General features: G+C 37.1%; 1 protein-coding gene across 2 annotated transcripts in view; it reads left to right on the forward strand.

Annotated features, from left to right (window-relative positions):
• Positions 1 to 22,127, forward strand: part of NUP58 (nucleoporin 58) — a 49,813-nt gene extending 27,686 nt beyond the window's left edge. The window contains exons 12-15 of one of the 2 annotated variants that reach the window (XM_049646738.1): positions 1,545 to 1,746; positions 7,116 to 7,214; positions 8,810 to 8,905; positions 21,901 to 22,127. In XM_049646738.1, coding sequence (XP_049502695.1) covers positions 1,545 to 1,746; positions 7,116 to 7,214; positions 8,810 to 8,905; positions 21,901 to 21,983 — 480 coding nt within the window. In that variant the 3' untranslated portion in view covers positions 21,984 to 22,127. Of the gene's footprint in view, positions 1 to 1,544; positions 1,747 to 7,115; positions 7,215 to 8,809; positions 8,906 to 10,147; positions 12,310 to 21,900 lie in introns of those variants that run through there. The other variant, XM_049646737.1, reaches the window with a different exon arrangement.
• Positions 22,128 to 26,136: the final 4,009 nt, after the last annotated feature.

A 26,136-nucleotide genomic window follows, 5' to 3' on the forward strand; every position in this document is an offset into this window, starting at 1 on the left:
TTTCTTTCTTTCTTTCTTTCTTTCTTTCTTTCTTTCTTTCTTTCTTTCTCTTTCTCTCTTTCTCTCTTTCTTTTCTTTTGTTTTTTAGTAATGTACATTGTAATATAGATTCCCAGGAACCAAAGAATGTTCCATGATCAGATTTGCCATTTATTTTCAGTTGCATTTAGTGACCAAAGTATAATTTCTAGCTTCATTTACTTACAGAAATCTCACAGGAGGTCGTTTTTTAATTTTTGTTCCTTTTGTATTGTTTTTCATGAGATAATCTGCTGAAGCAGGTTTAAACTACCTGAGCCAGCCAGGCCCCAAGGACATTAACAAAACTGGACGTTTTATCAATTAACTATATAAATCAAGGCTGATAGCTGTTCTTTTTTTCTTTTCTCTCCTTAAACCAATTGTCTTTCAAGTCTCTAAGGCAGGTGATTATTTTCCAGTGTCTGAAGCAGAACAAAGTGATGGACTACTAATGCCAAACATTGTATGGCTATATTCATATAGTTACACAGAAGAGGACGGATTAGGGGGAGATCACTTCTAATAAAACTCATTCTTCTGACATCACATACTCCACTTCTGACTGCATTTTCCCCAGTTTTCAGTTCTTGGCAGGCCTGCTTCAGTACATTAAAGAGGTAGGAAAGTCTGGAACCAGAACATCAAATACTGACATCCACACAAAAGGGGATGATGACTTTTAAATACTATAAATAGCAGTAAGATTTCTAAGTGTTCTACCTGTTAAGACCAAAAAGACATTACTGCTGAGAATGGTAGGAAATCTGAAAATCCTACATCTTTTTAAAAAGTTGTTTAAAACTGATCAAAATTTGATTAAACCCTTAATGAAAGTATCTAATAATTCTGATGTGAGTTAATGGCCTTAATCAAGGCAGATGCTGCATTGGGTGAACGAGCCCACTTGATGAACGTGGTAATTTTTCTTTCTTACTCTGAAATTATAAACTCACTCCCCCTCCTCGTTTGGTTATGCAAGCTCAACATGAGTCATTCTCGTGGTAAAATAGTCAAACAATATTGATAAAGTGAAAACCCTTTTTAAACCCTCCAAGCTGTCTCTGCTGAAGTCACTTATTTTAACACGTGTCACCCAGGCCTTTTAAAGAAGGCATTTAGCACATACATATGTAGTACATGTTTTCAGCTTTTTGCATCTAAAAGTTATCAAGAGGTTGGATGTTGGAGGGGGCAACAATCGTGAAAAACTAGAATATTGAAAGTGGAATTTTAGATGTTACTAGCTAACTCGTTTTAAAGAGGCTTCGTGGAGCCAGAATGTTTTAGGCAGTTTATTGTAAAGACATGACAAAATTAGGGAAGAAAATACTCAAGAGAGCGTTAGAGCTTGCATGCATCACTTCACATTGCATGCATTAGTAGCACTTTGATTTGCCCTTTAGGGGGAATGTATAGCATTGGCAATGTCTTTGATCTTCTTATTTCCTACTTAGATTATTCCCGTATTACCAGATTCAACACAGAACTTGATTGATTAACCTTTTCTTTTTTCTTTCCCTTAGGTGCTAAAAGAACAGTACCTTGGCTACAGGAAAATGTTCTTGGGAGATGCTGTAGATGTGTTTGAAGCCAGGCGAGCAGAAGCCAAGAAGTGGCAGAACGCACCCAGAGTTACTACCGGACCCACCCCTTTCAGCAACATGCCAAACGCGGCAGCCGTTGCCATGGCTGCAACTCTTACACAGCAGCAACAGCCTGCTACAGGTCTGAATGCATTCAAGTTATAGCTTCTTACTGTTAAAATGCAGAACATTTATGTGCATTTTTATAAGTCTTCCTTTTGTGTTAGCACTGAAAAATTTCTATGAGTAGCTATTCCAGTATAATCTAAAAATTATGATGGACACAATTATAAACATATACCTGATAAAAAATGCAGGGTAGTCTTAGCAATAATTATTCATCAGTTAGATACTGAATATTGTGAATTACTTAATGTTATTTGCTGTATTGCTATAAATACCCTTTAGAACATGGTGTTTCACTACCGAATTACATTTAAGAATAACACGTTCTAAAATCGTGATTGTATCATTTATTGTTTTAAAGTCAAAGCTAATTCAGCCATTATTGCATTTCTCATATATGATACTGATAGATGGTGCATTCTTGTTTCCTCATACATAGTGATTACAGAGTACCCACATTTAGGATGAAGTACATTTTTATGACTGAAGGTGTGTTGAAGATCAGTTGGTTGTTTTTATGTATAATGACTAGAAACAGTACAGGTTCTTTTAACCAAATTCGGACGAAAGTACATGCTAGAATTATTTGTACCTTTTCAGAATGAACAGAACAGTAGCAGGAGCAGGAAAAAGATGTTTTGAGATGCTCTGGATTGCACATTAAGAAGTATGAACTGGGAAAGCTGGGCAGATGATGAAAATAATTGGTGAGATACTAGAAAGCAGATAATTTGAGTCCTTGGTTTAATTCCACTTCTGACAAAAGAAACATTTTTTGTGGTCTAGTTCTGCAGTGTGGAGTTTGGTCCTGTGTCTTTGGGAGATTGTTATCTTTACTCCTACAGTCTCCTTTTTGTCAGGCTTGAAGTATGACAGAGAAAATACAGTCTTAATGGATATTGATTTTTTTTTTTATTCATTCAGAAATTTTTGAGTAATCCTTATTATTATCCTATAGCATGTGTCTTTCTGAGAGTTCCATATAGTCCAAGAGTAAATTACAATACAAAAAGTAAAAAAAAAAAATGAAAAAAACAGACATACCTAGATTGCATTCAGGCTGCCTCTACTAGGGAAACATTCTCTGGTTTTCACTATTGGCGGTTTAAAAATTGTTCTTCACATTTGGAGATGCCAGAATCGACTTACCGTCAGTGAATGGCTGGTGATTGGTTTATGCCAAATCCTCCACATTCCGTGGCTGGACCCGTGTGAATAGTGGCTCATAGTGGCGCTATCTACTAGTTCTCCGTGGCTGGAGTGTAGGATTCCATTCTCGAGTTACGGAGGAAAAAAGTCATTATGGAACTGATTCCTATACTGACTTGGTAATCATACTGATTCAGTATAGGAATCAGTCCCATAATTGTGATTATCAGTTCTCATGATTATTTAACCAGCTAATCAAGCCAACATAGTACCAACTTACCTTTCAGAGCCAATATTAATCCTAAAAAAGATCAGATAAGCATGGGTTTTGGTTAAGTGTCCTTTAAAACATAAGGGATTTCCATTTTAATAAATAAAATAAAAAAGTCAGTTATTTAAAATGTCATGGGATAAGTGAATTTTATATTCTGTGGTATACAGCTAAATTTGAAGCAAAACCACTTGTCAGGGTTGTTACATTTTGTGTTTTGGGTTTTTTTTTTGGTTTTTGTTTTTTAATTCCTTTATGTAGACAGTCTTGAGAGGTTTGTAGGTTTTCACTCATACGTTTTATGCTCATGGACATATGAAGATGTATGTTCATTCTACAAATATGAGTGCCTACTATATGCTAGGCTCCGAGGGTACAAAGGTAAACAGTGAGCTGAGTATGGTGTTTGCTCTCCGTGGTGATGGAGAACGTTGGCTTAATTTAGAGTGATCATCTTGCGGAGCCTTTGCTCATTTAATTTCCTCTGTGACTTTTGCCAGGCTTCAGGGCAGCTGCGGCCCCCTGCAGTTGTGAAGCCTGTATGAGGGCTTCCCCGTTTACATTTGGAGTTGTGTGATTTTTAGAACTGAGAAGTTAAACAGTAGTAATAAAAATTTTGCTTTTTGTCTTCTGTTTCTCGAAGGCCTTCCCAGCTCCATATAGTGCATTCCTTTACGCGTCTTGTAGTCAGAATGTTCGTTATTTCAGTCCTGTCACCACTGCAGCGAGACGGATGAGGTCTCCTAGATACAGACCGCTTTGATGAGTTACAGCCTGTTGAGAAATATTGTGCTTTGTATTCACTCGGTGACTTAATCTTTGTGTCCTGTGACTTTGAGGATATCTTTTGCTTTTTAAGTGCAAATAATTTTAAAGACCATCTAGATTCAGTTAGGTAAGGCTTGTGTGCTGTTTTTATGTATCACTGTTGATGTGCAAGATTTGAATTGTCAGGGGTTTTGCTTTTAGTTGCATATGGATTCTTCATTAATATAAAAAATGCAGACAGCTTTCTTAGGCTGCCACCTTCTGAAGGTGGTTTCTCTTGGAGGTGGAGGTATGGGTTTAAGTGACTTCTTAACTTTGGTGTTTTTAAGTGAAAAAAATATAATAGGTCTCAGGCCTGCGTGATTTATGGTTATTGTTTCTGAAGGCTGAAGAAAAAACTGACGAAAACCAGCGGGCTAATTATGTGTGAAATAAGCATCAGAACATGGATAAATTACACATAAGTAGATCTTGAGTACACTTGTCCATCAGTGCTTTTGAAGCCTCTTAAAAAGCTTAAGACATTTTACATTAGGATTACCAATATAATTTTAACCTAGCATAGATTGTTCTAAGCTAACGTACTGGGATTAAGTTTTGCTGTTGTGTTTTGACACTTTTAAAAAAGTTCTTGATGTTTACATAAGAAGACTATTCTCGTGTGACTTAGCTGCTATTTTTAAGGAGAGCTGAGACATTTTGTTAGAGTTCCTAATTTCTAGCTTTTAGTGTAGGTTTGGACATTTAAGATGTAGTGTTAAATAGGAAACGTTAAGTATTTCATTTTAGTTTCTTGTAGTTTTCTGGTTTTGTTGTATTTAACAACCAAAGGAACATTCCCCGTTAAATCAGTAAGTAAACTTTTTCAGATTGGGGGAAAAGGCATTTTTTGTTTTTAAGAAAAAATTATTTTTAAAATATGACCTAGGAATAATCATACTAATGACATTAGATATTTTGAGTAATTATTGAAAATTATCAAAAAATTTTAGCACTTTAGTCCTTTTCCTGTGAATGCAGTTTTACTTTTAAGAAAGTAGAATTTATTCTGGAAAATATGAATTACAGTGCTGAACTTGATTTTGTTGTGTGTGAATATGTTATCCGGTAACTTTTGTAAAATGTTACTCTACGTGAAGATTTCACTTTGGGCAATTATTGGGATATATTACTACTAACTTGGTTTTATTTATGGAACTAAGCCTCTCATTGAATGACTATTCAGATTTTGAAACAGATTTCTTGAATTGTTTACGTGACTTTTGCCTGAAGGATTTAGATTCTGCTTTCTAATAGTGAAACTAATTTATATGGTGGCCAGAGTGTAATATATGCTAATACTTTGGCGTGGGAGATATTTATCATGTTTTTGATATTAAAAAATGTTATACATTTGCCTACTAGTTTTATAAATGATGTTGCCTTCAGAATTTGTGTGAAGGTACAAAACTCAAAGTATCATGTACCTGTTGTGCAATGGAAAGTCTTGTCATTGTCAGAGTTCTTGATGACCTATATTCTGAATATTGATGATTAGGGTTACTCTTAAAAACAGACCCACACACAACAAAAAGCATGTTATTTGAGTAACTCTTAACGACTTTTAGGGTTGAGGGCTGTGGTGTGCGTTGTTCTTTAGGGCCTTCCACCAGCAGTGCCTCCTATAAACATGTGACACTTAAGTCTCTCAGTGTTAAAGAAACTGGACGTGTGTTTTCTACGTATTATTCTTGTTAGAAATAAGAAAGTAATATGCTTAGTTTCTTTTTCTTATAGTAACATTTTACAAAAGAGCTGCTAGGCAGGTATTTTATTCTCAAATTGATCTCAAACTGGATGTAAAAATTTAAATCCTTTTTTAATTTATTTTTTCATAGTAGTATAAGAACTCTGGCTGCTATTAGTTCTTACTTTTTATTTTCTGGGTAGAAGCTATTTGAAAAGTCCAGTTTCTGTCCTAGGGTAGCAAAATATAGTTCCTCGGTTTTCTTTTTCTTTTTCTTTTTTTTTTAATGCTTTGTAATTGTACACTACCTTTTGAATATACAAACCTCATTCTTCATTGAACAACTTGAAGGCTTTGATTTTTTTCGAAGAGTTTAAATTTCAATCTGTATATTAGTTTGGCAGTTCCCTCAACTTTGAGATGCACTGATCACTGTGCTTGAAAAAGACAAGACTGAAGATTGTACTATGAGATTTATTGAATAATTTTCATAAATTATTTATCAAATGAGAGATTTTTAGATTTTTGTATTCTGCTTAGTTAAAGAAAAAGTAGTTAAAAAAAGAGAGGCTAGTAAGTTTGATGCTATTCTTGCCAAACAGACTCAGACAAAATCTTTAATGAATGGGAAAAGGATGACTAATAATTGTTCTGCATCTGAGTACATTTTCCAAAATGTTGGAAAGAAACTTCTGAATTGAAATCTTGAATGTATTGAATCTGTCAAGGTACACAGCGGTGCCTTTGTAAATGTTCATTATCTTATTTAATCAGGTGATAAGTGGTGTAATGTAGCAGAGCTTAATAATAGACTCAATTATCACTTTTTGTGAACAAGTTGGAATTGTCATGTTACTGTGTAATTGATTTGCTTTAAAATGAACAATAAATTTAATGAAATAAAACATTGTCTTGTTTTTTATCTACTTATTGTATATATCATTTATATTTCGTATAAAAAATGCCTAGTTTTTTTGGTACTTACTCTTATGAAGTAACATGATAGTTTTGCCACGTTAGCGTCAGTCTCTGATCAGTTGAGACTTGACTCTAACGATGAGGAGCTTGTTTTAAAAAAAAAAGTAAAAACCTTTTACTGATTACACCAACTAATTTTATCAGAAAACAAGTGGGGAGATCTAAAATCATTTTAGAAAGAAAACCAAAAGAACTATAATTTACAATACATTAAAGATTTCAAATTATTTAGTAGGTTAACATAACATCTTTCGATGTGCTAAGCCTCTTTTAATTGTCTAGTGTGAACAAGTTACTTAAAAACTTTTTTTTTTTGGTTAGGTAAATCAGGCTGGGGAGATACCTGAAAACTGGCTTTTAGCAAATAGAATTTGTTAAAATTAATCACTGTTTATTTTAAAAATAATTTCATAAAGAAATTTTAATCTTGAAAGAGTAAGGCAAATTTGTTTTTTTTCCCCCCCATTTTTTTTTTTTTTTTTTTTTTTACCAGGGCCACAGCCATCTCTGGGAGTTAGTTTTGGAACACCATTCGGCTCAGGTATTGGCACTGGCTTGCAGTCAAGTGGCTTAGGTTCTTCAAACCTTGGAGGTACACTTTAACTTTTCTAATATTGCCTTGGACTATTATACATTTGAATTGATACTAGCATGTAAAAAATTTCTAAGAGGGTCTGCTATTTTGGTAGTTAAGGTTCCATCTGGCAAAAACAGCTCTCCAAACATAATCAGTGCTTTTTAGTATTAGAATTAGAACTTAAATCATTTCATCTTCAGTGAATAGTAAATAAAAAAAGAATAGTAAAATTAATTGGTAGGGATGTTCATATTTTCAAAGCAATATGCTAAAATATGAACTTGCAAATTACTTAGTTTTAATAAATTTAACTTAAAAAAAAAAAACCAGTAGTCTTAATCACATCATTTTAGAGTCCAAACTGCTTCTGGACATCTAATCATTATCTTCTTTTTCTGTAAATGAACACTTTAGGTGAGAAAATAATTTTATTATAAATTGGACAGTTCAGCTTCTGTCTTTTGCTAAGCATTTTTGGCATAGCTGCCTTTATGCATACTTGTATACATAACAATTAATAGTTTTATAAGTTAACTCTAGTAAGGTAAGTCTTCTGCCAATCATCATGCTACATATAAATGTATTCACAGTTCTGTGGTATGGGTATTTGACAGTAGAATGTATTTTGACAAGCATATTGTCATATAATGAATATATTATTTCCACTAAAATACATCATCATAAGAGTGGAAGTCTGTGAGCAATCAAGGTTACTTAATATAGTAAACTCTATTGGAATTACTAGAATTATAGTAGACAGCATATTTCCTATAATCTATAATCCAGTTTGCCATCATATTTCTTAGCGTCATAGGCTATAATACTGTCTCAGACTCCTTATTTTAGATAGACTATTGCAGAGTAGCCTAAGAAGAATTTGAATTTTATTTTTAGATCACTTGACTTTGAGGAGAATGGAGACAAGTCTTTAAGTACTTAGCAGAATCTCTTGAACTTCATATGACGAAAAATATGTTTGTATTTAAATCATGACTAGTACTATTAAGAAAGAAAAATGATCTCCCACTCGAAATTTCTCAATTGTCAAATCGGCTGGTATGTGGCAGGAGCCTGTGTTGCTGAGTAGATTTAATGTGATTAACCGTTTTGTAATTATGCAGTTTTTCAATGGTGAAGGTTCTTAAGTGAAAAGGTTTTGGTAAAAAGCAGAGTAAAAGTTGTCTTATGGTACTTGGTGTTTAAATTCTTGTGCATGTCACGCTTACTTATGAATTTAGTTTGTTTTTTTTTTCCCAAAATGAAATATCCCTAAGTAGATGTGTTTATATCTGTTTGACCTAACACCATATTTCAGTGGTCACTAAAATTTCTAGTCAATCTGGGAGAGAAAATACTAATACGATCTTGTTCTTTGTAGCTTGTTCTGTATAAAAATTACTGATGGGTCTTAAACTTAGTCTCAATAGATCAAAATGTTCATTTCAGAATTAATCTGATTCTTCAGAAGTCTGATGCACAAGAGTAAATAGCAGGTTTGTGTAATAGCACTGTGTTTATTAGACCTCTGATAATTTTAGGTTTTACGTGTCAGTAACCTTTAATCTCTGTTTTACGTACCATTGTATATTTCTCTATTACCCTTTCACTAGGATTTGGAGCTAGCTCTGGTTTTGGATGCAGCACCACAGGGGCCTCCACATTTGGATTTGGAACAACAAATAAACCCTCAGGAAGTCTTAGTGCAGGTTTGTGTGTTTTTGGCCTGAATTTCAGGCAAATTTAAAGATGCAAATTATGTAATTTAAAAGTATAATGATTGTTATTTCCAGTAGCCAGAAGCAATCCCTGATTCAGTTTCTACCCCCCACAATGAAGCGTGTAAGCCTAACTAATCATACAGTTTTATCTCTCTTGGAAACTAAAAGTCAGGTTTGTGAAATATCTCTAACAAGACTTATTAGTTTGAGACAATAAGTAATTATATCCTCTTTTAACTAAGTAGAGATTCTTTTGAACCCATAGACTAGTTTTATGGTTAAACAAGTCTCTTCATTATTACACAAATGGTCCCATTGTTGTGAAAGCTTTAACCCAGTGTTTATTTGTTTAGGAGAATGATTTCTCTCCCAAAGAGATGTTCTTTAGTTGCAAGTCCCTTTGGTTTTAAAAGTCCTACTCTTATAATGGATGATTAATTGGGTTCTTTGTTCATTTTTGAAATAGGTATGTAATCTTTTGACTCCTCTAGTAGAAAATCCCAAATTTCTTCTCCATTTTCTCTATATTTGTAAATAATGGCTTCACTTATAACGTTTAGGGATAAGTAGCATGTCTAAAATAATGACACAATACTTACTGTGTTTAAATTGAGGGAATTTTAAAGCAACTTCATTTAATATTAAGTGGTATTTAAAATCAACAGTTCCCAAAGAGTAAGATAATAGAATTCAGTGATATGGGGATTATAATCTAAATACGGTACTATTAATAAAGTAGGCAGTGATAGCATTTGATCTTAGTTACGCAAGGGTTCCTATAAAATCAGAACAGTGGGTACTACTCTTTGGGGTGTTCATTGTCCTGAAAATCATGGGTTGAGGCCTTCTTGGAGGACTTAGGATTACAGGAGTGGGTCCATCTTCTACATGTTGACAATATGTTTCTGGAGCGGCTGAGAAGGAAGGCACCATGGCGTATCTACTTAACAGGAAAGTATCCGGCAGCTTGAAGTTTTCTAGAGTTCAGTTATTTGTGCTAAGGTTTCTCTTGGCTTGGGTCACTAAACTTAGGTCTCTAAAGGTGCCTCTTAGTTGTTAGCTAAATTATTTTCCTATAAAATTCCATGTTACAAATTTAGTGTTCTAATATATTGGCTATTTTCATAAATATATATTCTTTTAGCTAGAAATTTACCTCTTGTCCCCATTCTTTATATTTGTTTTTGTGTTTTAACTTCTGATGTGAATATTTTCTTCCCTAAACATAAGGCTTTGGCAGCTCAAGTACATCTGGGTTTAACTTCAGCAATCCTGGCATCACGGCATCAGCTGGTTTGACATTTGGGGTGTCCAATCCTGCCTCTGCAGGTTTTGGAACAGGAGGACAACTCCTTCAGTTGAAGAAACCTCCAGCTGGAAACAAAAGAGGAAAAAGATAAACATATGGGTTGATGTGGTTGAGAGAATTCATAGCAGCATCGTTCATTCTATGAGTCTATTTTTCTAAAATTGATGCAGTAATTAAATTGCATCCCAGGAGATTTATAAAGTTTTGATATTTTTCCCTACTCTGGAATCTGAACTGTGTTCTTGTTTGCCATGGTAGACATCTTTTTTTCTTGTGAATTTGAAACCCAGTTGTGTATTTTTCGTTATTTTTTGATGGTCAGTGTGAGCAATGTTCTGATTACATCACTGATAAGTAAAGCCTATTTAACCTAGTGTCATAGCAATGTTTTTGTTGATAAGGTTTACATGATGTGAATATATGCACATTTGTTTCTTATACAGATAGTATGAACTCTTAAGTCCTATACTAGAATCAGTTTGTTCCTTGATAAAGGCCTTTTGAACTACACTGCAGGGCATCTTGTGAATATGTATGTAAATATATACAGAATAATACACACAGTTGTGTGTTCACATAAAATATATATTTACAGACCTACAACTTTTGCCTCAGACTTGTTCCCCTTTTCTAAGGGTATTCTGTTTTTCACCTTTTAAGCTTCAAAGCCTCAGTGCTTGTAGAGTGATGAGCTAGAGGTACCAGGTCATTGCAGTTATTTAATTTACTTACAGACTTAATGAAATGGTTACTGGTGTAAATATTTGACCAACTCCGCTTCGTTGCCCCCAGGCTTTTCCATAGCAGCTGCTCTGAATGAGGAGTGCTGTAAGAATCATCCAACAGATTTTAACAACTTTTATTACCCCATACACCCTCACATTTGCCTGTATGAGATGTTTTCTCATATCCGAGATGAACCTTCAAGAGCATATTTGAACTCCAGACTGATGTCTGGGGGCAAAGAGCTATTAAGCCAAATTGATTCTATGCAGGTGAAGGATGCACTATTACTTTAGTGGAAACTTTTCTAGCGATTCCAGTACAGAGTTCTTTCTTATAGGGCTATTGATATTGACACCAAATGGAGTGGTTTATCAGCCTCTTAATGTCTTAAGTAAGTGCTTAATTTGGAATAGAGAAACAATATATTTTAAGAAAAAAGTATTCTTTGTAGCAACTATAAACTACCCCATTTTAACAGTGAACAGAGCTCCAGGTAAAAACACATAAGGCATGTCAGATTGCATCTGTGCACTATTTGTCTATATTAGTATTAGTGACATCGAGTGGGTGAAAAAGAAGGCCCTTGGAAAGAGAACTGCCTTAGCTATGATTTCACACAGAAACCATTAAGTAGACCTACTTTATCTTTCAAGTACAGTTTTCAAATGGGATGTGAACATGGAATTTCATTGAAAATAGTATAATTTTTTATATAGAAGGTTTTGTACATAATGTGCATCAAGTGAATATTTTCAGAATCGTTTTCACCAAGGCACCTTTTTTTCTAAAATAGGTATTACACACACACACACACACACACACACACACACACACACACACATATTTTTAGTATAATGTTAGTTGGGTTTGATTACTAAAGTGTTGTTAAATCTGTTTTATTTATCCGCATATAGCAGTGATTGGCTTTTTGGAATTGAAACTTTTGCGCCTTGATGCATTAAAATAAGGAAAATGCTTTGTTTTGGAACACTGAAGTTTTTATTTTTGCATTCTTCTCTAAAACTGCAATCCCCAGATCCAGATTTTGGGGAAGGGTAGGAAAACGTGGGATTTTTGTGTTTTGAATTACTGTCAGAATTAAATACCCAAATATAGCAAGCTTTTTTTTTTTTTAAAGGACATTGCATTGTGCTGCAAAAATCTGAATATTTATATTTCTTAATTTTGTTCTTTATATCTTATACATTTTAATATGTTGAGCCACTGGAAATTTGTAACAGATCAATTTGTGATAGGAGTTTAATGTGTTGTCATTGTCTCCAATGTCTTCACTCTGTCCTGAGCGTATCATTATGTAAACAATAAAATTTATTGTGTCAGTTGCTTTGAATCTTTATAGGTGTCAGTAGTTGTTCTAAATATGTAATTTTCTTATTATTGCTCTTTTATTCTCTGTGATTGGTTTTTAGTGTTTTGTTTTTACCAATTTATATATCTTGCTTTTTAGAAAAATTGTAGAGTGAACACAAGATAGAAGGATATTGGGTAAAATGTGAAAGTCCCCTTCAGCTTCCAGGGCCTGATCCTACTTTCTTCCCCCTGAGTATCTTTTCTTCATATTTCGGTGTGTATTCTTTCGAACCCTTTAAAAAATGGCCCTTTTCAACATATGCATATAAATATTTCCTCTCTCTAGTTTTCTCACATTTATCATTCTCTTAGGTCCTTCTTTTTGTAACAAATGGGTTAAAAGAAATCTGTGTACTTTCTGATTTGTCTTCTTTCTCCTTTAACCATAGATCATCAACATTTTTCCATGTCAGTGCATGTAATTTACTTCTTATGTACCATCCCGTGGCATGGATGTACAATGAATTGTTTAAAGTATTTTCTGTGGTTGGGCAATTAGGTTCTTTCCAGTATTTCTGTTTTACAGAAAAAGCTGTATGTGGCTCTTATGTTTAATGTTTCTTTGGGATTGATCCTTGAAGAGGAATTGCTGAAAATGCATATAAATTGTATTTTTTAATGCCAGATTGCCTCCCCAAACTGCTGTATAAATAATACACTTCTACAGCATGTATGAGTACCCATTTCCTAGTATTCTTTGCAACCCTAGATATTATCAATCCTCATAATAACTACTTGTGAGTTGAACATTTTAATATATATGTTAGCCATTTGCATGTTAATGTAATTGCATGTTGGTATCCTTTGTCCATTTTTATTTAGTAGGGTTGTTTTTTTTTTTTTTTTTTTAATGCTCTCTGTACATAATGTACGTTAATGTTTCTCTTATGAGGTAGTTTGGACTCTTGGAGTCAGCTGGGTTCAGACGCTTGCCTTGAACCTGTGTGATCTTGGGGAAGTTAATTCACTTTTCTAGAGCTTAAGCTTTATCATCTGAAAAGTGGGGATAATAAAGATGGGTAGTTGTATTAATAATAGAATCTTCTATAAAGCACTTGGATGGCATGAACCCCTGATACTTTGCGAGTTTCACTGTTCTTGCACCAGTACCCCACTGCTGTAATCAGTGTCCTTGGATGCTTTGTTTTGGTACCTGATGGGGGAGCTGCCCCATCTTGTTTTTGTTTTTGTTTTTGTTTTTGTGCGGGGTGGCTATTTTCAGACACTTACTCTTTAAGATAAGCTTGAGTACCCATATTTTTCTTTCAGAGATCTTACTGGGATTTTGATTGGGTTTATACAAATGAAATCCATTCTGATCTGGGGAGAGTTGACACCTTAATATGTATGGCATGATAGGTGCATATATTAGGACTCTTATTCTTTCTGCAAGGTTTTACAGTGTTTATCAGATACCTGTTTAAGCTTTTACTAACTGCGTCTTGGTTTTATTTCTGAGTGTGGATTTTTATCCTGCACTTGGTACAAGGTCATTCACGTTATTACAGAAGCAGGTTAACTGTTCTTTTGTGATGATACAGTAAACCCAAGTTAATGTCTTACTAATCTCAAATATTGTGGGAATTTGAATAATGCTTTTAGAAATATTGTAATGGGATTTTCATGTGTGAAATACTTAGGTTTGAATGATTTATCACATTTGCTTTGACATCCCCTTCCTCCGTGCCTTGCCCTGGTCTCGCCACGCATAATCCTGGCTGCACTGTCCTTTTTGGAACACACGCCACGAAGTTATTTAGGGGATACAGCCCTGGGACTTGGTAACAGGGGGTCAGTGTCCTGGAAAATCTCAGCTGCAGGGCCTAATTTCAATCTTCACAAAGTCACCTTTACCTGTAGGTGTCTCCCATTTATTGAGTGTGTAACACGTCTGTTCTGGGCTCCACACTCGCAACTTAATATACCCTACCCTGTTTAATCTCGATATTACCCTGTAAAGCAGAAAACTCCCAATTACTAGATGAAGAAACTGAGGCTTATTTTATGCAATTTACTGGAGGTCACATGTCTGTCAAGTCATGGAGCTGCGGTTTTCTGCGGTGACAGGAATGGCACGCTGATTTTCATGCCTAAGCCCTCAAAGTCTCCCAAGGTAATGTCATTACATGATTTATATGGAAAATTCCAGGTATACAATAAACCATAGATCAAAGCAAGGTAAGTACAAGGGGCTCTGGCACTTGAGGGAGGCATCCTAGGGAGGGTGTTGTGTGAGGAGGTAGCAGGTGCGGGACTTCTGGAGCCACCTTTCCCACTGCTTCCCTATGAAGAAGCTCATAGAGAAGCATGAGGGGCGGTCTGCCCACCTTAGGGTAAGGGGGAGCAGTTTGGACTATCTGAATCTTCGGAAGGTAAGAAGTTTAGCAAGAAAGCTTTTCCAGGAAGGCTTGCCTGACTGCTGTAACCCAAGAGCACCACATGCTCAGAACGGGTGAGACTCGATCCTTTTCTTGCCTTACAGAGAGATGAACCTTACCTGGCACAAGGAGACCATGGAAATGGGCGAGAAGGTCGGGTGCTGAGGGACAGCAGCAGATTGAGGAAAGAGTAGGGGTTACTGGACAAGTTGGTCCTGGGCCAAATGTGGGTTTTTTTTGCCTCTTCCTACTTTACTCAGTCTAATGCACTCTTTCTCTGCTACCTAATCTGTCAATGAAGAACAACAAAAAACCTACCAGGCTCACAAAGGTCGCAGTCCTGAAGACCGGGCTGTAAATTTAATTTGCAGAGACCTTGTTTTTGTCGTCCTCAACCCTTTGAATCCCCTGGTAGCAAGTCGGTTAAATTCAGTAAAACATTTGTTAATATTTGCTGTGTGCAAGTCAGTGCTGGGAATTTAGAGGAATATAAATAGCAATGGGGTATTTTCTGTGCTCAGTAATGTTAGCTAACATCAGTGCTAAGCGGAGGCAAGAGCCTGCTCTTAAGAGCTTTCCATACATGAACTCATTTACTCCTTAGTCCTATGAGGTAGGTACTATCATTTCTTTTTTACAAATGAGAAATTAGGCACAAGTCACTAGTAAGTGAATGGGCCAGAATTCAAGACCAGGCTGTTTTTCTAGAGTTGAGGATTATAAGTAAGCATACTCTAATGTGAGCTTTTTATTAAGTGATAGGATAAAGATACAAAGAAAATTACTGAGTGCCCGGAGGAGAAATTAACTTGGCCCGGGGAAACTCCCAAGAAAATTGTAATAGGTGGCTTTGAGCAGTGAATGAATAGGATTTTTTTTTTTTTTAATTTTTTAAAGTGTGTATTTTTGAGAGAGACAGAGCACGAACGGTGGAGGGGCAGAAAGGAAGGGAGACAGAAGCAGGCTCCAGGCTCTGAGCTGTGAGCACAGAGCCCGAGGTAGGGCTCCCACCCACTAACGGTGAGATCACGACCTGAGCCAAAGACGCTTATCCTACTGAGCCACGCCCCCTGGCTCCCCTGGGTTTTTTTTTTGTTTTAGTTGTTTTTTTTTTTTTTTTTTTTTAACGTTTATTTATTTTCGGAGAGACAGAGCACACTTGGGGGAGGAGCAGGGAGAGAGAAAGAGACCCAGAATCTGGAGCAGGCTCCAGGCTCTGAGCTCTCAGCACAGAGCCTGAGGCAGGGCTGGAACTCACGAACAGTTGAGATCATGACCCCGACCGAACCGAAGTCGGATGCTTAACCAACTGAGCCACCCAAGTCCCAGGAGCCCCTGTTTTTAATGAAGTATTAACAATTTGAATTTGAAGAACCACAGATTTATTTAATTAAAGATAATTTTACATTTGAACAAGATAAAGGGAGAAAATAAAAAGCAACAAATACCTCACTTTCCAGAGGAAGATTCTGTTAAATTTCTCTTCTTCTGTTCCTGTTTTTCTTCATAACTGCATAGCATGTATGTCCACACTCTGTTTCATAACCAGTTTCTTTTGGTGAATATTTCGACTGTTTATATTTTTTTTGCTATTAGAAATAATTTTGGTAGGATCAGTGAAAATGGTATTCAGTTTCATTGATTTATTTTCTTTATGAGTTTCAACATTTTTGTGTAGGTAGTAACCAGCTTTTAAAAATTATTTGTAAGAGCTCTTTGGATGTAATCCCTTCCTATCTGTAGAGATGTTTGGGAAAATTAACAATTTTAAACCTTTACTCTTGGAGCCATGTAACTTTTTAATGAAAATTATGGCACTTAAAATAATTTCTTATGTATTGCAGATGTTTTGCAGTTAATCATTTCACCTATTTATGGTTTATTTTTGTGCTGAGTAGAAATTTTAAGTTTTAAAATTGCCCAAGTTTATTGGTCTTTTTTTTTAATGACTTCTGGGAAAGAGTGAGAAGTCAATGAGAGGGAAAAAAGAATTAAGACAGTTTAAGTTTTGTTTTATTTTGTTTTGTTTTGTTTGTTTTTTAAGAGAATGTGAGCTGGGGAGAGGGGAGAGAGAGAATCTTAAGTAGGGTCTCTGTTCAACATGGAGCCTGACTCGAGGCTTGATCTCATGACCCTGGGGTCATGATGTGAGCCAAAGTCAAGATTTGGACCCTCAACCAACTAAGCCATCCAGGTGCCCCTAATACGTTTAAAGTTTTACAATTTGTAGTCTTTTGTATTTGTTTACCATTAAAACTTCCTAATTGTATGAAGTTGTCTTTAGAAGATTCAGCTAGGTGGCTGGTGCCAGACTGTAATTGGAGAATGGCAGACCTTGAAAAGAGTTGCAGTGACATTAAGATAGGTGATATGATCATTTCTCTTTTAGAGATGAGAGAAGCAGCTAATTTGCCCAAAGTCCTGCAAGTCCTAAGTGAGGATGCTAAGACTCAAAGTCTGATATCCCTGGTGTCATTCAAGTGAAGTCTTTTAGAACTTCATTTTCAAATGATGGCACGTTCAGCTCACTGTCATTTCCAAATTTAATGCATTCTGTATTGTCACATATTCAGAAGGCAGAAGAAAAGTTAAATCCCTGTGGCCAGTGCATTTTTTTTTTCTTTTTAAAAATTTTTCTCCTAGATAGACGGGAGAACTTGATTCAAGGACACCAACTCTTAGATAAACAACATGAGTGACAAGTTCTTATCTTACTTGGTGAACTGTATAGGTGCCACTATGAAAACTAAACTATCTTTTAACTGTATCTTCTAGATTGAGCCCTTGTTTGATGTAATCATTTTATCTTATTTTTTAAGTAATCTATTAAGAAGTTTCTAAAAACTACCACTTTAGATTCCTTACACAGTGTTGATCCTACGTGGTCTTATTTGTATTTTTTCCCCCTAAAACTGTAATTGTGCGTGAAGTGTGTGTATCTGTGTGTGTCTGTATATATACACAGATATAATTCAAATTATTTGTATATAAAGAAAATTGAAGATGTATCATTGAAAGTCATTCCTATTTTTGATGATATGTAAACATTTAAAGATATATTTTTATATATTTTGGTGTATCATTATCCCCTTCTACCTGACTTAGTTATTAGTTTAGGGAATTTCTTACTGTTGAAAATAGCAGAGGGGCGCCTGGGTGGCTCAGCTGGTTGAGCGTCCAACAGATGATGATCGCACAGTTCGTGAATTTGAGTTCTGTGCTCAGCACAGAGCCTGCTTTGGACCTTCTGTTTCCTCCCCCCCCCCCCCCCCCCCCCCCGTTCTCATGCTCTTTCTCAAAAGTAAATAAACATTAGGGGCACCTGGGGGGCTTGTGGATTGAGCATCCAACTTCAGTTCAGGTCTGAGCCCCACATCAGGCTCTGTGGTGACGGCTCGCAGCCTGCTTCAGATTCTGTCTCCCTCTCTCTCTACCCCTCCCCTACTCGTGCTCTGCTTTCTCTCACTCTCAAAAATAAATAATAAAACATTAAAAAATAAATACTAAAAAAGAGAATATAGCAGAATTTATTATTTTCATGTTTAATTCTTATTTTTTATCAAAATCACACGACACAGTTAAAAGAGTCATGTTTCCATAAGCCTTATTAAAAAAGCAGTTTCCCTTCTCTCTGTTTGGAAGTGACCTTTTTCACCCCTTAAAGCTTTTGGCCAATTCTGTTTTCAGTCCCACTTTCACCTCTTCCTGCAGTCATCAGTAGCTTCCTTCTCAGCTTTCCCCACCATGGTGAAAGTCAGCTCTCTTGATCTGCTAGTCAGTTACTCTTCCATTTCAGCTCCTAACATTTCTTTGCTATTAACACAGGGGGTTTCTGTTTGCAGGGACATCTCCTTAGTTTGCATGGCTCATATTACTTCAGATATAGGCAAAGCTGCTTTAGTAAGAGACCTGAAAATACAGTGGCTTGAACAAGATGGTTTATTTCTCTTTCCTGTGATGGCCCAATAGCAGTCCAGGGTTGATGTGGCTGTTCAGTTCCAAAGAGAGGGCCTTACCTTAATTGTCTTGAGTACATATTGTATTGAATCTGTCTTATTCCTGATACGGATATAAACTGACCTAGATTGGATTTATCCCAGCAGTGACTTGTATTCTCTTTGGTCTGTGATGTAGTTTGCATTACCCTTTCTTCAAAATAACTGTCCTTCACTAGCTCTCACTTGAACTCTCTTTTGGATGCTGCTCTTGATTTTGACCTTCGTGTAACTTTAGGTTCAGAGGTTGCAAACTAACTAGGGAGCTGTCACTTGATCTGTTTGGTCCACAGAATGTGTGCTGATTTTTAAAAACCAGATTTTACACGAAATCCCCAATCTCTTATTTGTGAACAAACACAAGCAGACAGATCTGGCAGCAGCGATTCCCCCCCCCCCCCCCCCCCGGGAACTTCCCCTTTCAGAGGTGTCATTGACCCTCCAATTGACCCCCGTCCCCACTGCTCCCTGCCTTCTCTTACATTCACCTCGCTTGTTGAATTACCTGCTGCACCAGTTTCATCATTTGCTCTGTGGCCCACAGGCTTGGTCCCTTACCTTTCTCTCTAACTATCATACGGGTCTTCTCTACACTCTCCTCCGCTAGGGCCGTGATGGGGAAACCAACGCACAGAGAGCCAGGCTCCCAGCCTTCCTCATTCACAGAGATGTGAGAGTGACGATGGCAGGTCCACTCAAATGATCACTAGGAAGGAAAACCTATTCATCATCTGGCAAGTTTCTCAGTGCTGCGGAAAGCTTCTGACCTTCGACCATCGCTTTGAAAGCAATGACTCCCCAAGTGGAGCTCTGCAGTGCCGGGAAGCTGACAGCAGGGGGCAGGGGAGATGAGTTCGCTCCTGCCAGAGGGCTAGTCAATTTCTTGCACAGTGTCTGTTTCCTGACCTGTTGTTTCATGGCTTAAAGTTCTATAATGGGACTCATTTGTTTGTGTTTTACTATTTGGTAGGTGTGTTAATAACAAATAATAATTCTTTCCAATCATAGTGTGCATTTTCTACAGTAGCTGAACAAGGGATTGGTCTAAAGAAAAACGGTCTTTTAAAATAACTTAGCCCGAAACAATAATGCGCTGAGCATTTATTCCTTTTGGTTTCAAAAAGAACTCCTCCCGTGTGATACACTTTTATTTGCAGTTGGTTTAGAATTAGTGATTCTCTATTTTTCAAGTCTATGCTCTCTGATAATAGCAAACGTATTTAGTGAACACCTATGATAAGCCAAGGAGGAGAGTGTGGTAAGTCATTATGCCTTGGTTCAGAATTAGTATTTCAATCTGCACTGCCCAAAATGGTAGCCATTTGCCATACGTGGCTACCGAGCACTTGACATATGGCTAGTGTGACTGAGAAACTGAATTTAAAATCTTCATTTGAATCAATTTAAATTCGAAAATGGACGTTCAACTACATATTGGGCAACACTTGAGGGTGTTTGGAACAACCTAGATATACGATTCTACTTTTTGATTGTAAATTTTATGAAATCGACATGCAGGTCAAGTAGTTCCAAAGCAAATTTAGCATTTGAGAAGCTTTTAGGTATAAAATCCACACTGGAGTTTGAAGACTTGTCATGAAAAAAGAATAAAATATTTAATTAATATTTTTATTTTGATTTCATGTTGAGATGATAATGTATCAGGTTAAATAAAATCTTAATTTCATGTGTTTGTCTTGTTTTAATGGGGCTCCTAAATTTTAATTTAAATTAATCTAATTTACATTTTATTTATTTTTTATTTTTTTAAATTTTTTAACGTTTATTTTTGAGACAGAGAGAGAGAGAGACAGAGAGAGAGCATGAACAGGGGAGGGTCAGAGAAAGAGGGAGACACAGAATCTGAAACACGCTCCAGGCTCTGAGCTGTCAGCACAGAGCCCGACGCGGGGCTCGAACTCACGGACCGTGAGATCATGACCTGAGCGAAGTCGGACGCTTAACCGACTGAGCCACCCAGGCGCCCCTCTAATTTACCTTTTATTTTATTTATTTTTTTTTTTAAATTTTTTTTTCAACGTTTTTTATTTATTTTTGGGACAGAGAGAGACAGAGCATGAACGGGGGAGGAGGGGCAGAGAGAGAGGGAGACACAGAATCGGAAACAGGCTCCAGGCTCCGAGCCATCAGCCCAGAGCCTGACGCGGGGCTCGAACTCACGGACCGCGAGATCGTGACCTGGCTGAAGTCGGACGCTTAACCGACTGCGCCACCCAGGCGCCCCTCTAATTTACCTTTTAAATTACATATGAGACTTGCATTATATTTGTTGGACGGTGCTGCTGTAGACAGTACTAACCACGCTCCTGGGGCCATTTCTCTCTAAAAGAGAAAGAAACCGCAAATTGTTAATTTGTTTCTCTTTAAAAAAGTCTCTGTGTCAGTTCTTACAACAGCCTCCTACCTGGCATCCCTTTCATTGTGTCTTACCCCTGTGAGTCATCCGAATTCTTCGTTACCGCCTTGAAATGCAGACAGGGTTATGTAAAACCCATGCTCTCTGGTACTTTTTATTCCCAAAGCTTTAGCATAATCTGCAAGGTCCCTCAAAGCCTGGCGTCTACTTTCCCAAGCCCTCTTCTGCTCTTCTGCTGCTCTCACACACCGAGGCCATTCCAGGCTACTAAGTTCTTTCCTGCCCTCTGCTTCCTTTGCCTGGAATAGAGGTTAGCCTCTCAGTGCCCTCTGTCCTCGTCCTCCCCATCTCCTCTGGCAAAGTGAACATACACCTCTGCACTCCAGGAGGACTTTGGACCTTATGACACAGGCTTACCACATATACTTCTGTCACTCGAGGAGGTATTCGTCTCCCACATTCGATTCTGTGATCCCAGAACAAGAGCCCTGTCTGGTTATTATTTTGGTTTGTTTTTGTATCTTCAATACTTAGCATTTGATCGGACTCCATAAATATCTACGAACTGAGTGATTACTACAGTGGGAAAGGGGTTAATTCAGGGACCCACTGTGGACCTTACTCTGCAGAGGGGTTGGAACCATGCCCTCCACCACTCGGCCAAGTTATTTAAGTGCCGCGTTAGTGGAAAAGAGATAATACCTATGCTACAGGTTGACTGTGAAGATGAAAATGAGTTCACGTATATGAGGTGCTTCAGCAGGTGTCCAGCAACAAATATTAGAATTGTCACCATACGGTCTAAACTATTTTTCTTTTTCTCTCAGGCAACAAATCACAGGTTTTAACTGGATTTCGAAAACCCAGTGTTACAGAAACCAATGAAATAGGAAGAAAAATCCAGTTCTGAGCAGTCACTGAATCAACAAATCCCGACTTTGAAGGAACTTCTGATTATCATTTTACCAACGTCACTATTTAAGAATAGAACTATAAGGCTTAATGAGTTTGGCCAAGGTGTTTTGAATTCAGTAAAGAAAACTTGCCCTTGATGTTTAAGGATGATCTAATGGATCATAAACCAGTTACGGAGAGGGTTTAAAAACACTACTGGGAAGTAGGCCACTAATTCAGTGTCTATAAGGAATCGTGGAAGATTTACAGATGGGTAGGAAAAGCTGATACAAAATGGAATTGACCAAGTACAGTGAATTAAATCTTTGTTAATGTAATTATGCAACTCATCCGTTTTTAAAAAGCAGCTTTCCTGAGATATAATTTATATGTCCCATAATTCACCTATTTGAAGTATACATTCACTGGGTTTTAGTGTATTCACAAAGTGAGGCAATACTACAGTCTAACTTTATTTTTTTTTTTTTAATTTTTTAATGTTTATTTTTTAAGAGGGAGAGAGAGAGAGAATAGACACAGAATCCAAAGCGGGCTCCAGGCTCTGAGCTGTCGGCACAGAGCCCGACGCGGGGCTCGAGCTCACGGACCGCGAGGCCACGACCTGAGCTGAAGTGGGTGCTCAACCGACTGAGCCACCCAGGCGCCCCCCACCCCCTCACAGTCTAATCTGAGAACATTTTTCCCCCTTGAAAGGAAACTCCATACACATTAGCAATCCCTTTCACCAGCACTTCCACCACAAGCCCTAGGTAAACTTTCGTCTCCTTCCTGTTTTGAACATTCTGGCAGCTTTAACATTTTAGCATAATGTTATCAAGGATCATCCATAGTGCAGGACGTATCAGTTCTTCGCTCCTTTTTATTGCTGAATAATATTCCATTGCATGCATATAACATGTTTTGCTTATTCACTCATCAACGGACATTTCGGGTGTTTCTGCTTTTTGGTTATTATGCATAATGCTGCTATGAGCATTTATGTACAGGTTTTTGTGTGGACACGTGTTTTCACTTCTCATGGGTGTGTACCTAGGGAAGGAATTATTGGGTCACATGGTGACTCTCTAACATTTCCAGGAACTGTCTAATTTTTCCAGAGTAGCTGTACCGTTTTATAGTCTTACCAGCAATATGTGAGGGTTCCAATTTCTTCATATCTTGCTATTGTCTTTTTAAAAAATTATAGCCCTCTTAGTGGGCGTGAAGTCGTATTTCATTGTGGTTTGAATTTCCCTAATGACAGATAACGTTGGCCGTCTTTTTCTATGCTTATTGGCTATCTGTATATTACGCACTTGATTCTTATGAAGCATATACCGTTCCTGTGTTCATTCTATTAACAAATGTTTGCTGAGCAACTATTATGGGCCAGACACCTTTCTAAGTGTTGGAATAGGTAAGTGAATACATCAAACAGAAATTCCAGCCCTCGTGGCACATATATTCTAATTGGAAGACATGGGCTATATAAAAAGTAGTATGTTCAATACGTGGAATTTTAGGTGGCGATAAGTGTATGGAAGAAACAAGGTGGAAAAGAGGAACAGAGACTGCTGGGGTGAGGCTTACAGTGCTACAAGAAGTAGCTACAGGACGCCTCACCTAGAAGATGGTATTTGAGTAAAGGTAAGAGGTGATGATGCAGGGAGCCAAGCAGAGTCATGGGCAAAAGCAGGCGGTGGAAACAGTGCAAACGTCTCAAGGCAGGAGGACTCATTGGCCCAAAGAGCATCAGATGTATGGCAGGAATGAAGAGAGGGAGGAGAGTAAGAACCTGTGGGAAGATCAGAGGTAAAAATGCCATCGGATTGTGTAGGGCCTTGGAGGCCATTATGTGGGCTTCGCCTTTCAGTCCGGGTGAGATAGTAAGTCTTTGGAGGATTTGTATGGAGGAGTAACACGATCTGACCTCTTTTTTTTTAGATACTAATTTTATAATATTTAGAGAACACTAATAAAACCAAATGACTCACAGTTATACTTTGGGCCTTGGGAAAATATGACACTCTGAAATTTCTTTTATTTGAATTAAAATATTTATGAAGAACATAAAAGCTTGGAATGCATCACGTTTGGCCGTGAGATATAGCTGCATATCACAGAGCATGAAATATGTAAAACATTTAGCAAATTCCAGAAGGAAAATAGATCTGAGAGCTATGACCTTACTTATGAGAAAATTTTAGTAAGTTAAAGGAGCAATAGTTTTTTATTGAGATATAATTGACATGTCAGTTTCAGGTGTGCAACATAACGATTCACCATCGGTATATGTTGTGAATTGATCACCACAGTAAGTCCGGTTAGCATCCGTCACGACACATAGTTACAATTCTTTTCTCTTGTGATGAGACCTTGTAAGGGCTACTCTTAGCAACTTGCAAATGAACTGTAATCGCCATGCTGCACATATACATTCCAGGCTTGGAATATGTATATATGTGTGTGTGTGTGTGTGTGTGTGTATATATATATATATATATATATATATATATATATATATATCACGTTTTCTTTATCCACTGATGGACACAAGTTTCTTTCATGTCTTGGCTATTGTAAATAACGCTGCAATGAACATGGGGTTGCCACATATCCTTTCAAATTAGCGTTTTGTTTCCTTTGGGCAAATACCCAGAAGTAGAATTTCTGGGGCATCTGGTAGTTCTATTTTTAATTTTTTGAGGAACCTGCATACTGCTTTCCACAGTGGCTGCATTAATTTACATTCCCACCAACAGTGCACAATAGTTCCTTTTTCTCTACCTCCTCACCAACACTTGTTGTTTCTTGTTTTTGTTTTCTCGTTACACCATTCCAACAGGTATAAGGGCAATATCTCCTTGTGGTTTTGACTTTCATTTCCCTGATGTTGAGTGACATTGAGCACATTTTCTTGTACTTCTTGGTCATGTGTATGTCTTCACGGAAAATGTCCGTTCAGATTCTCTGCCCGTTTTCTAATTGATTTTTTGTTTGCTATAGAGTAATGAGGTTTTTGTTGCCTTTTTTTTTTTTTTAATGTTTGTTTTTGAGAGAGAGAGCATGCACGCCTGTTCGGGTGCTTTCACATATGTGAGCGGGGGAGGGATAAAGAAAGAGGGAGACAGAGGATCCCAAGCAGGTGCTGTCAACGCAGAGCAGGGCTCGAACTCATGAACCTGAATGGTGAGATCATAACTCAGCCAAAGTCAGACACTTAACCAACTGAGCCACACAGGTGCCCCGTGGTATGAGCTTTTTAAAATATGTTTTAGATATGAATTCCTTATCAGATATATGATTTGCAAATATTTTCTCTCATTCAATAGGTTGCCTTTTCATTTTGTTGATGGTTTCCTTTGCTGTGCAGAAGCTTTTTGGTTTGAGGTAGTCTCACCTGTTTATTGTTTTCCTTTTTGTTGCCTTTGCTTTTAATGTCAAATTCAAAAAAATTCATCACCAAGACCAATGTCAAAGAGCCTACTGCCTATGTTTTCTTCTAGGTGTTTTATTGTTTCAGGTCTTACATTCAGATCTGTAATCCACTTTGATTTAATTTTTTGTGTATGATATAAGATAGTGGTCCAGTTCCATTTTTTGTGTGTATGGTTGTCCAGTTTTCCCAACACCGTTTATTGAAGAGACTTCCCTTTCCCCATCATATATTTTTGGCTTTTTCTTTTTGTCGTAAATTAATTGACCATGTATGCCTAGGTTTATTTCTGGGCTCTCTTTTCTGTTCCGTTGGACTGTGTGTCTGTTTTATGCTAATGCTATACTGTTTTGATTACTATGGCTTTGTAATACAGTTTGAAATCAGGAATTATGATGCCTCCAGCTTTGTTCTTGTTTCTCAAGGTAGCTTTGGCTATTTGGGGTCCTCTGTGGTTCCATACAAATTTTAGAATTGTTTTTTCCTATTTCTGTGAAAAATGTCATTGGGATTTTGATAGAGGTTGCACTGAATCTGTAGATTGCTTTGGGAAATACGGACGTTTGAACAATATTAATTCTTCCAATTCATGAGCATGCTATATCTATGACTTCCTTCTTGCCAAGATGTTCAGAGATGCCTATGTGTGCGTGCACGTGGGTGAGGGGATATTAGTTGTCACAATAACTGGGGACCAGGGATGCTCAACGTTTTGCAATATACAATATGTCAG

Source organism: Panthera uncia (genome assembly GCF_023721935.1).
Source record: "Panthera uncia isolate 11264 chromosome A1 unlocalized genomic scaffold, Puncia_PCG_1.0 HiC_scaffold_16, whole genome shotgun sequence".
NCBI classification, from domain to species: Eukaryota; Metazoa; Chordata; class Mammalia; order Carnivora; family Felidae; genus Panthera; species Panthera uncia.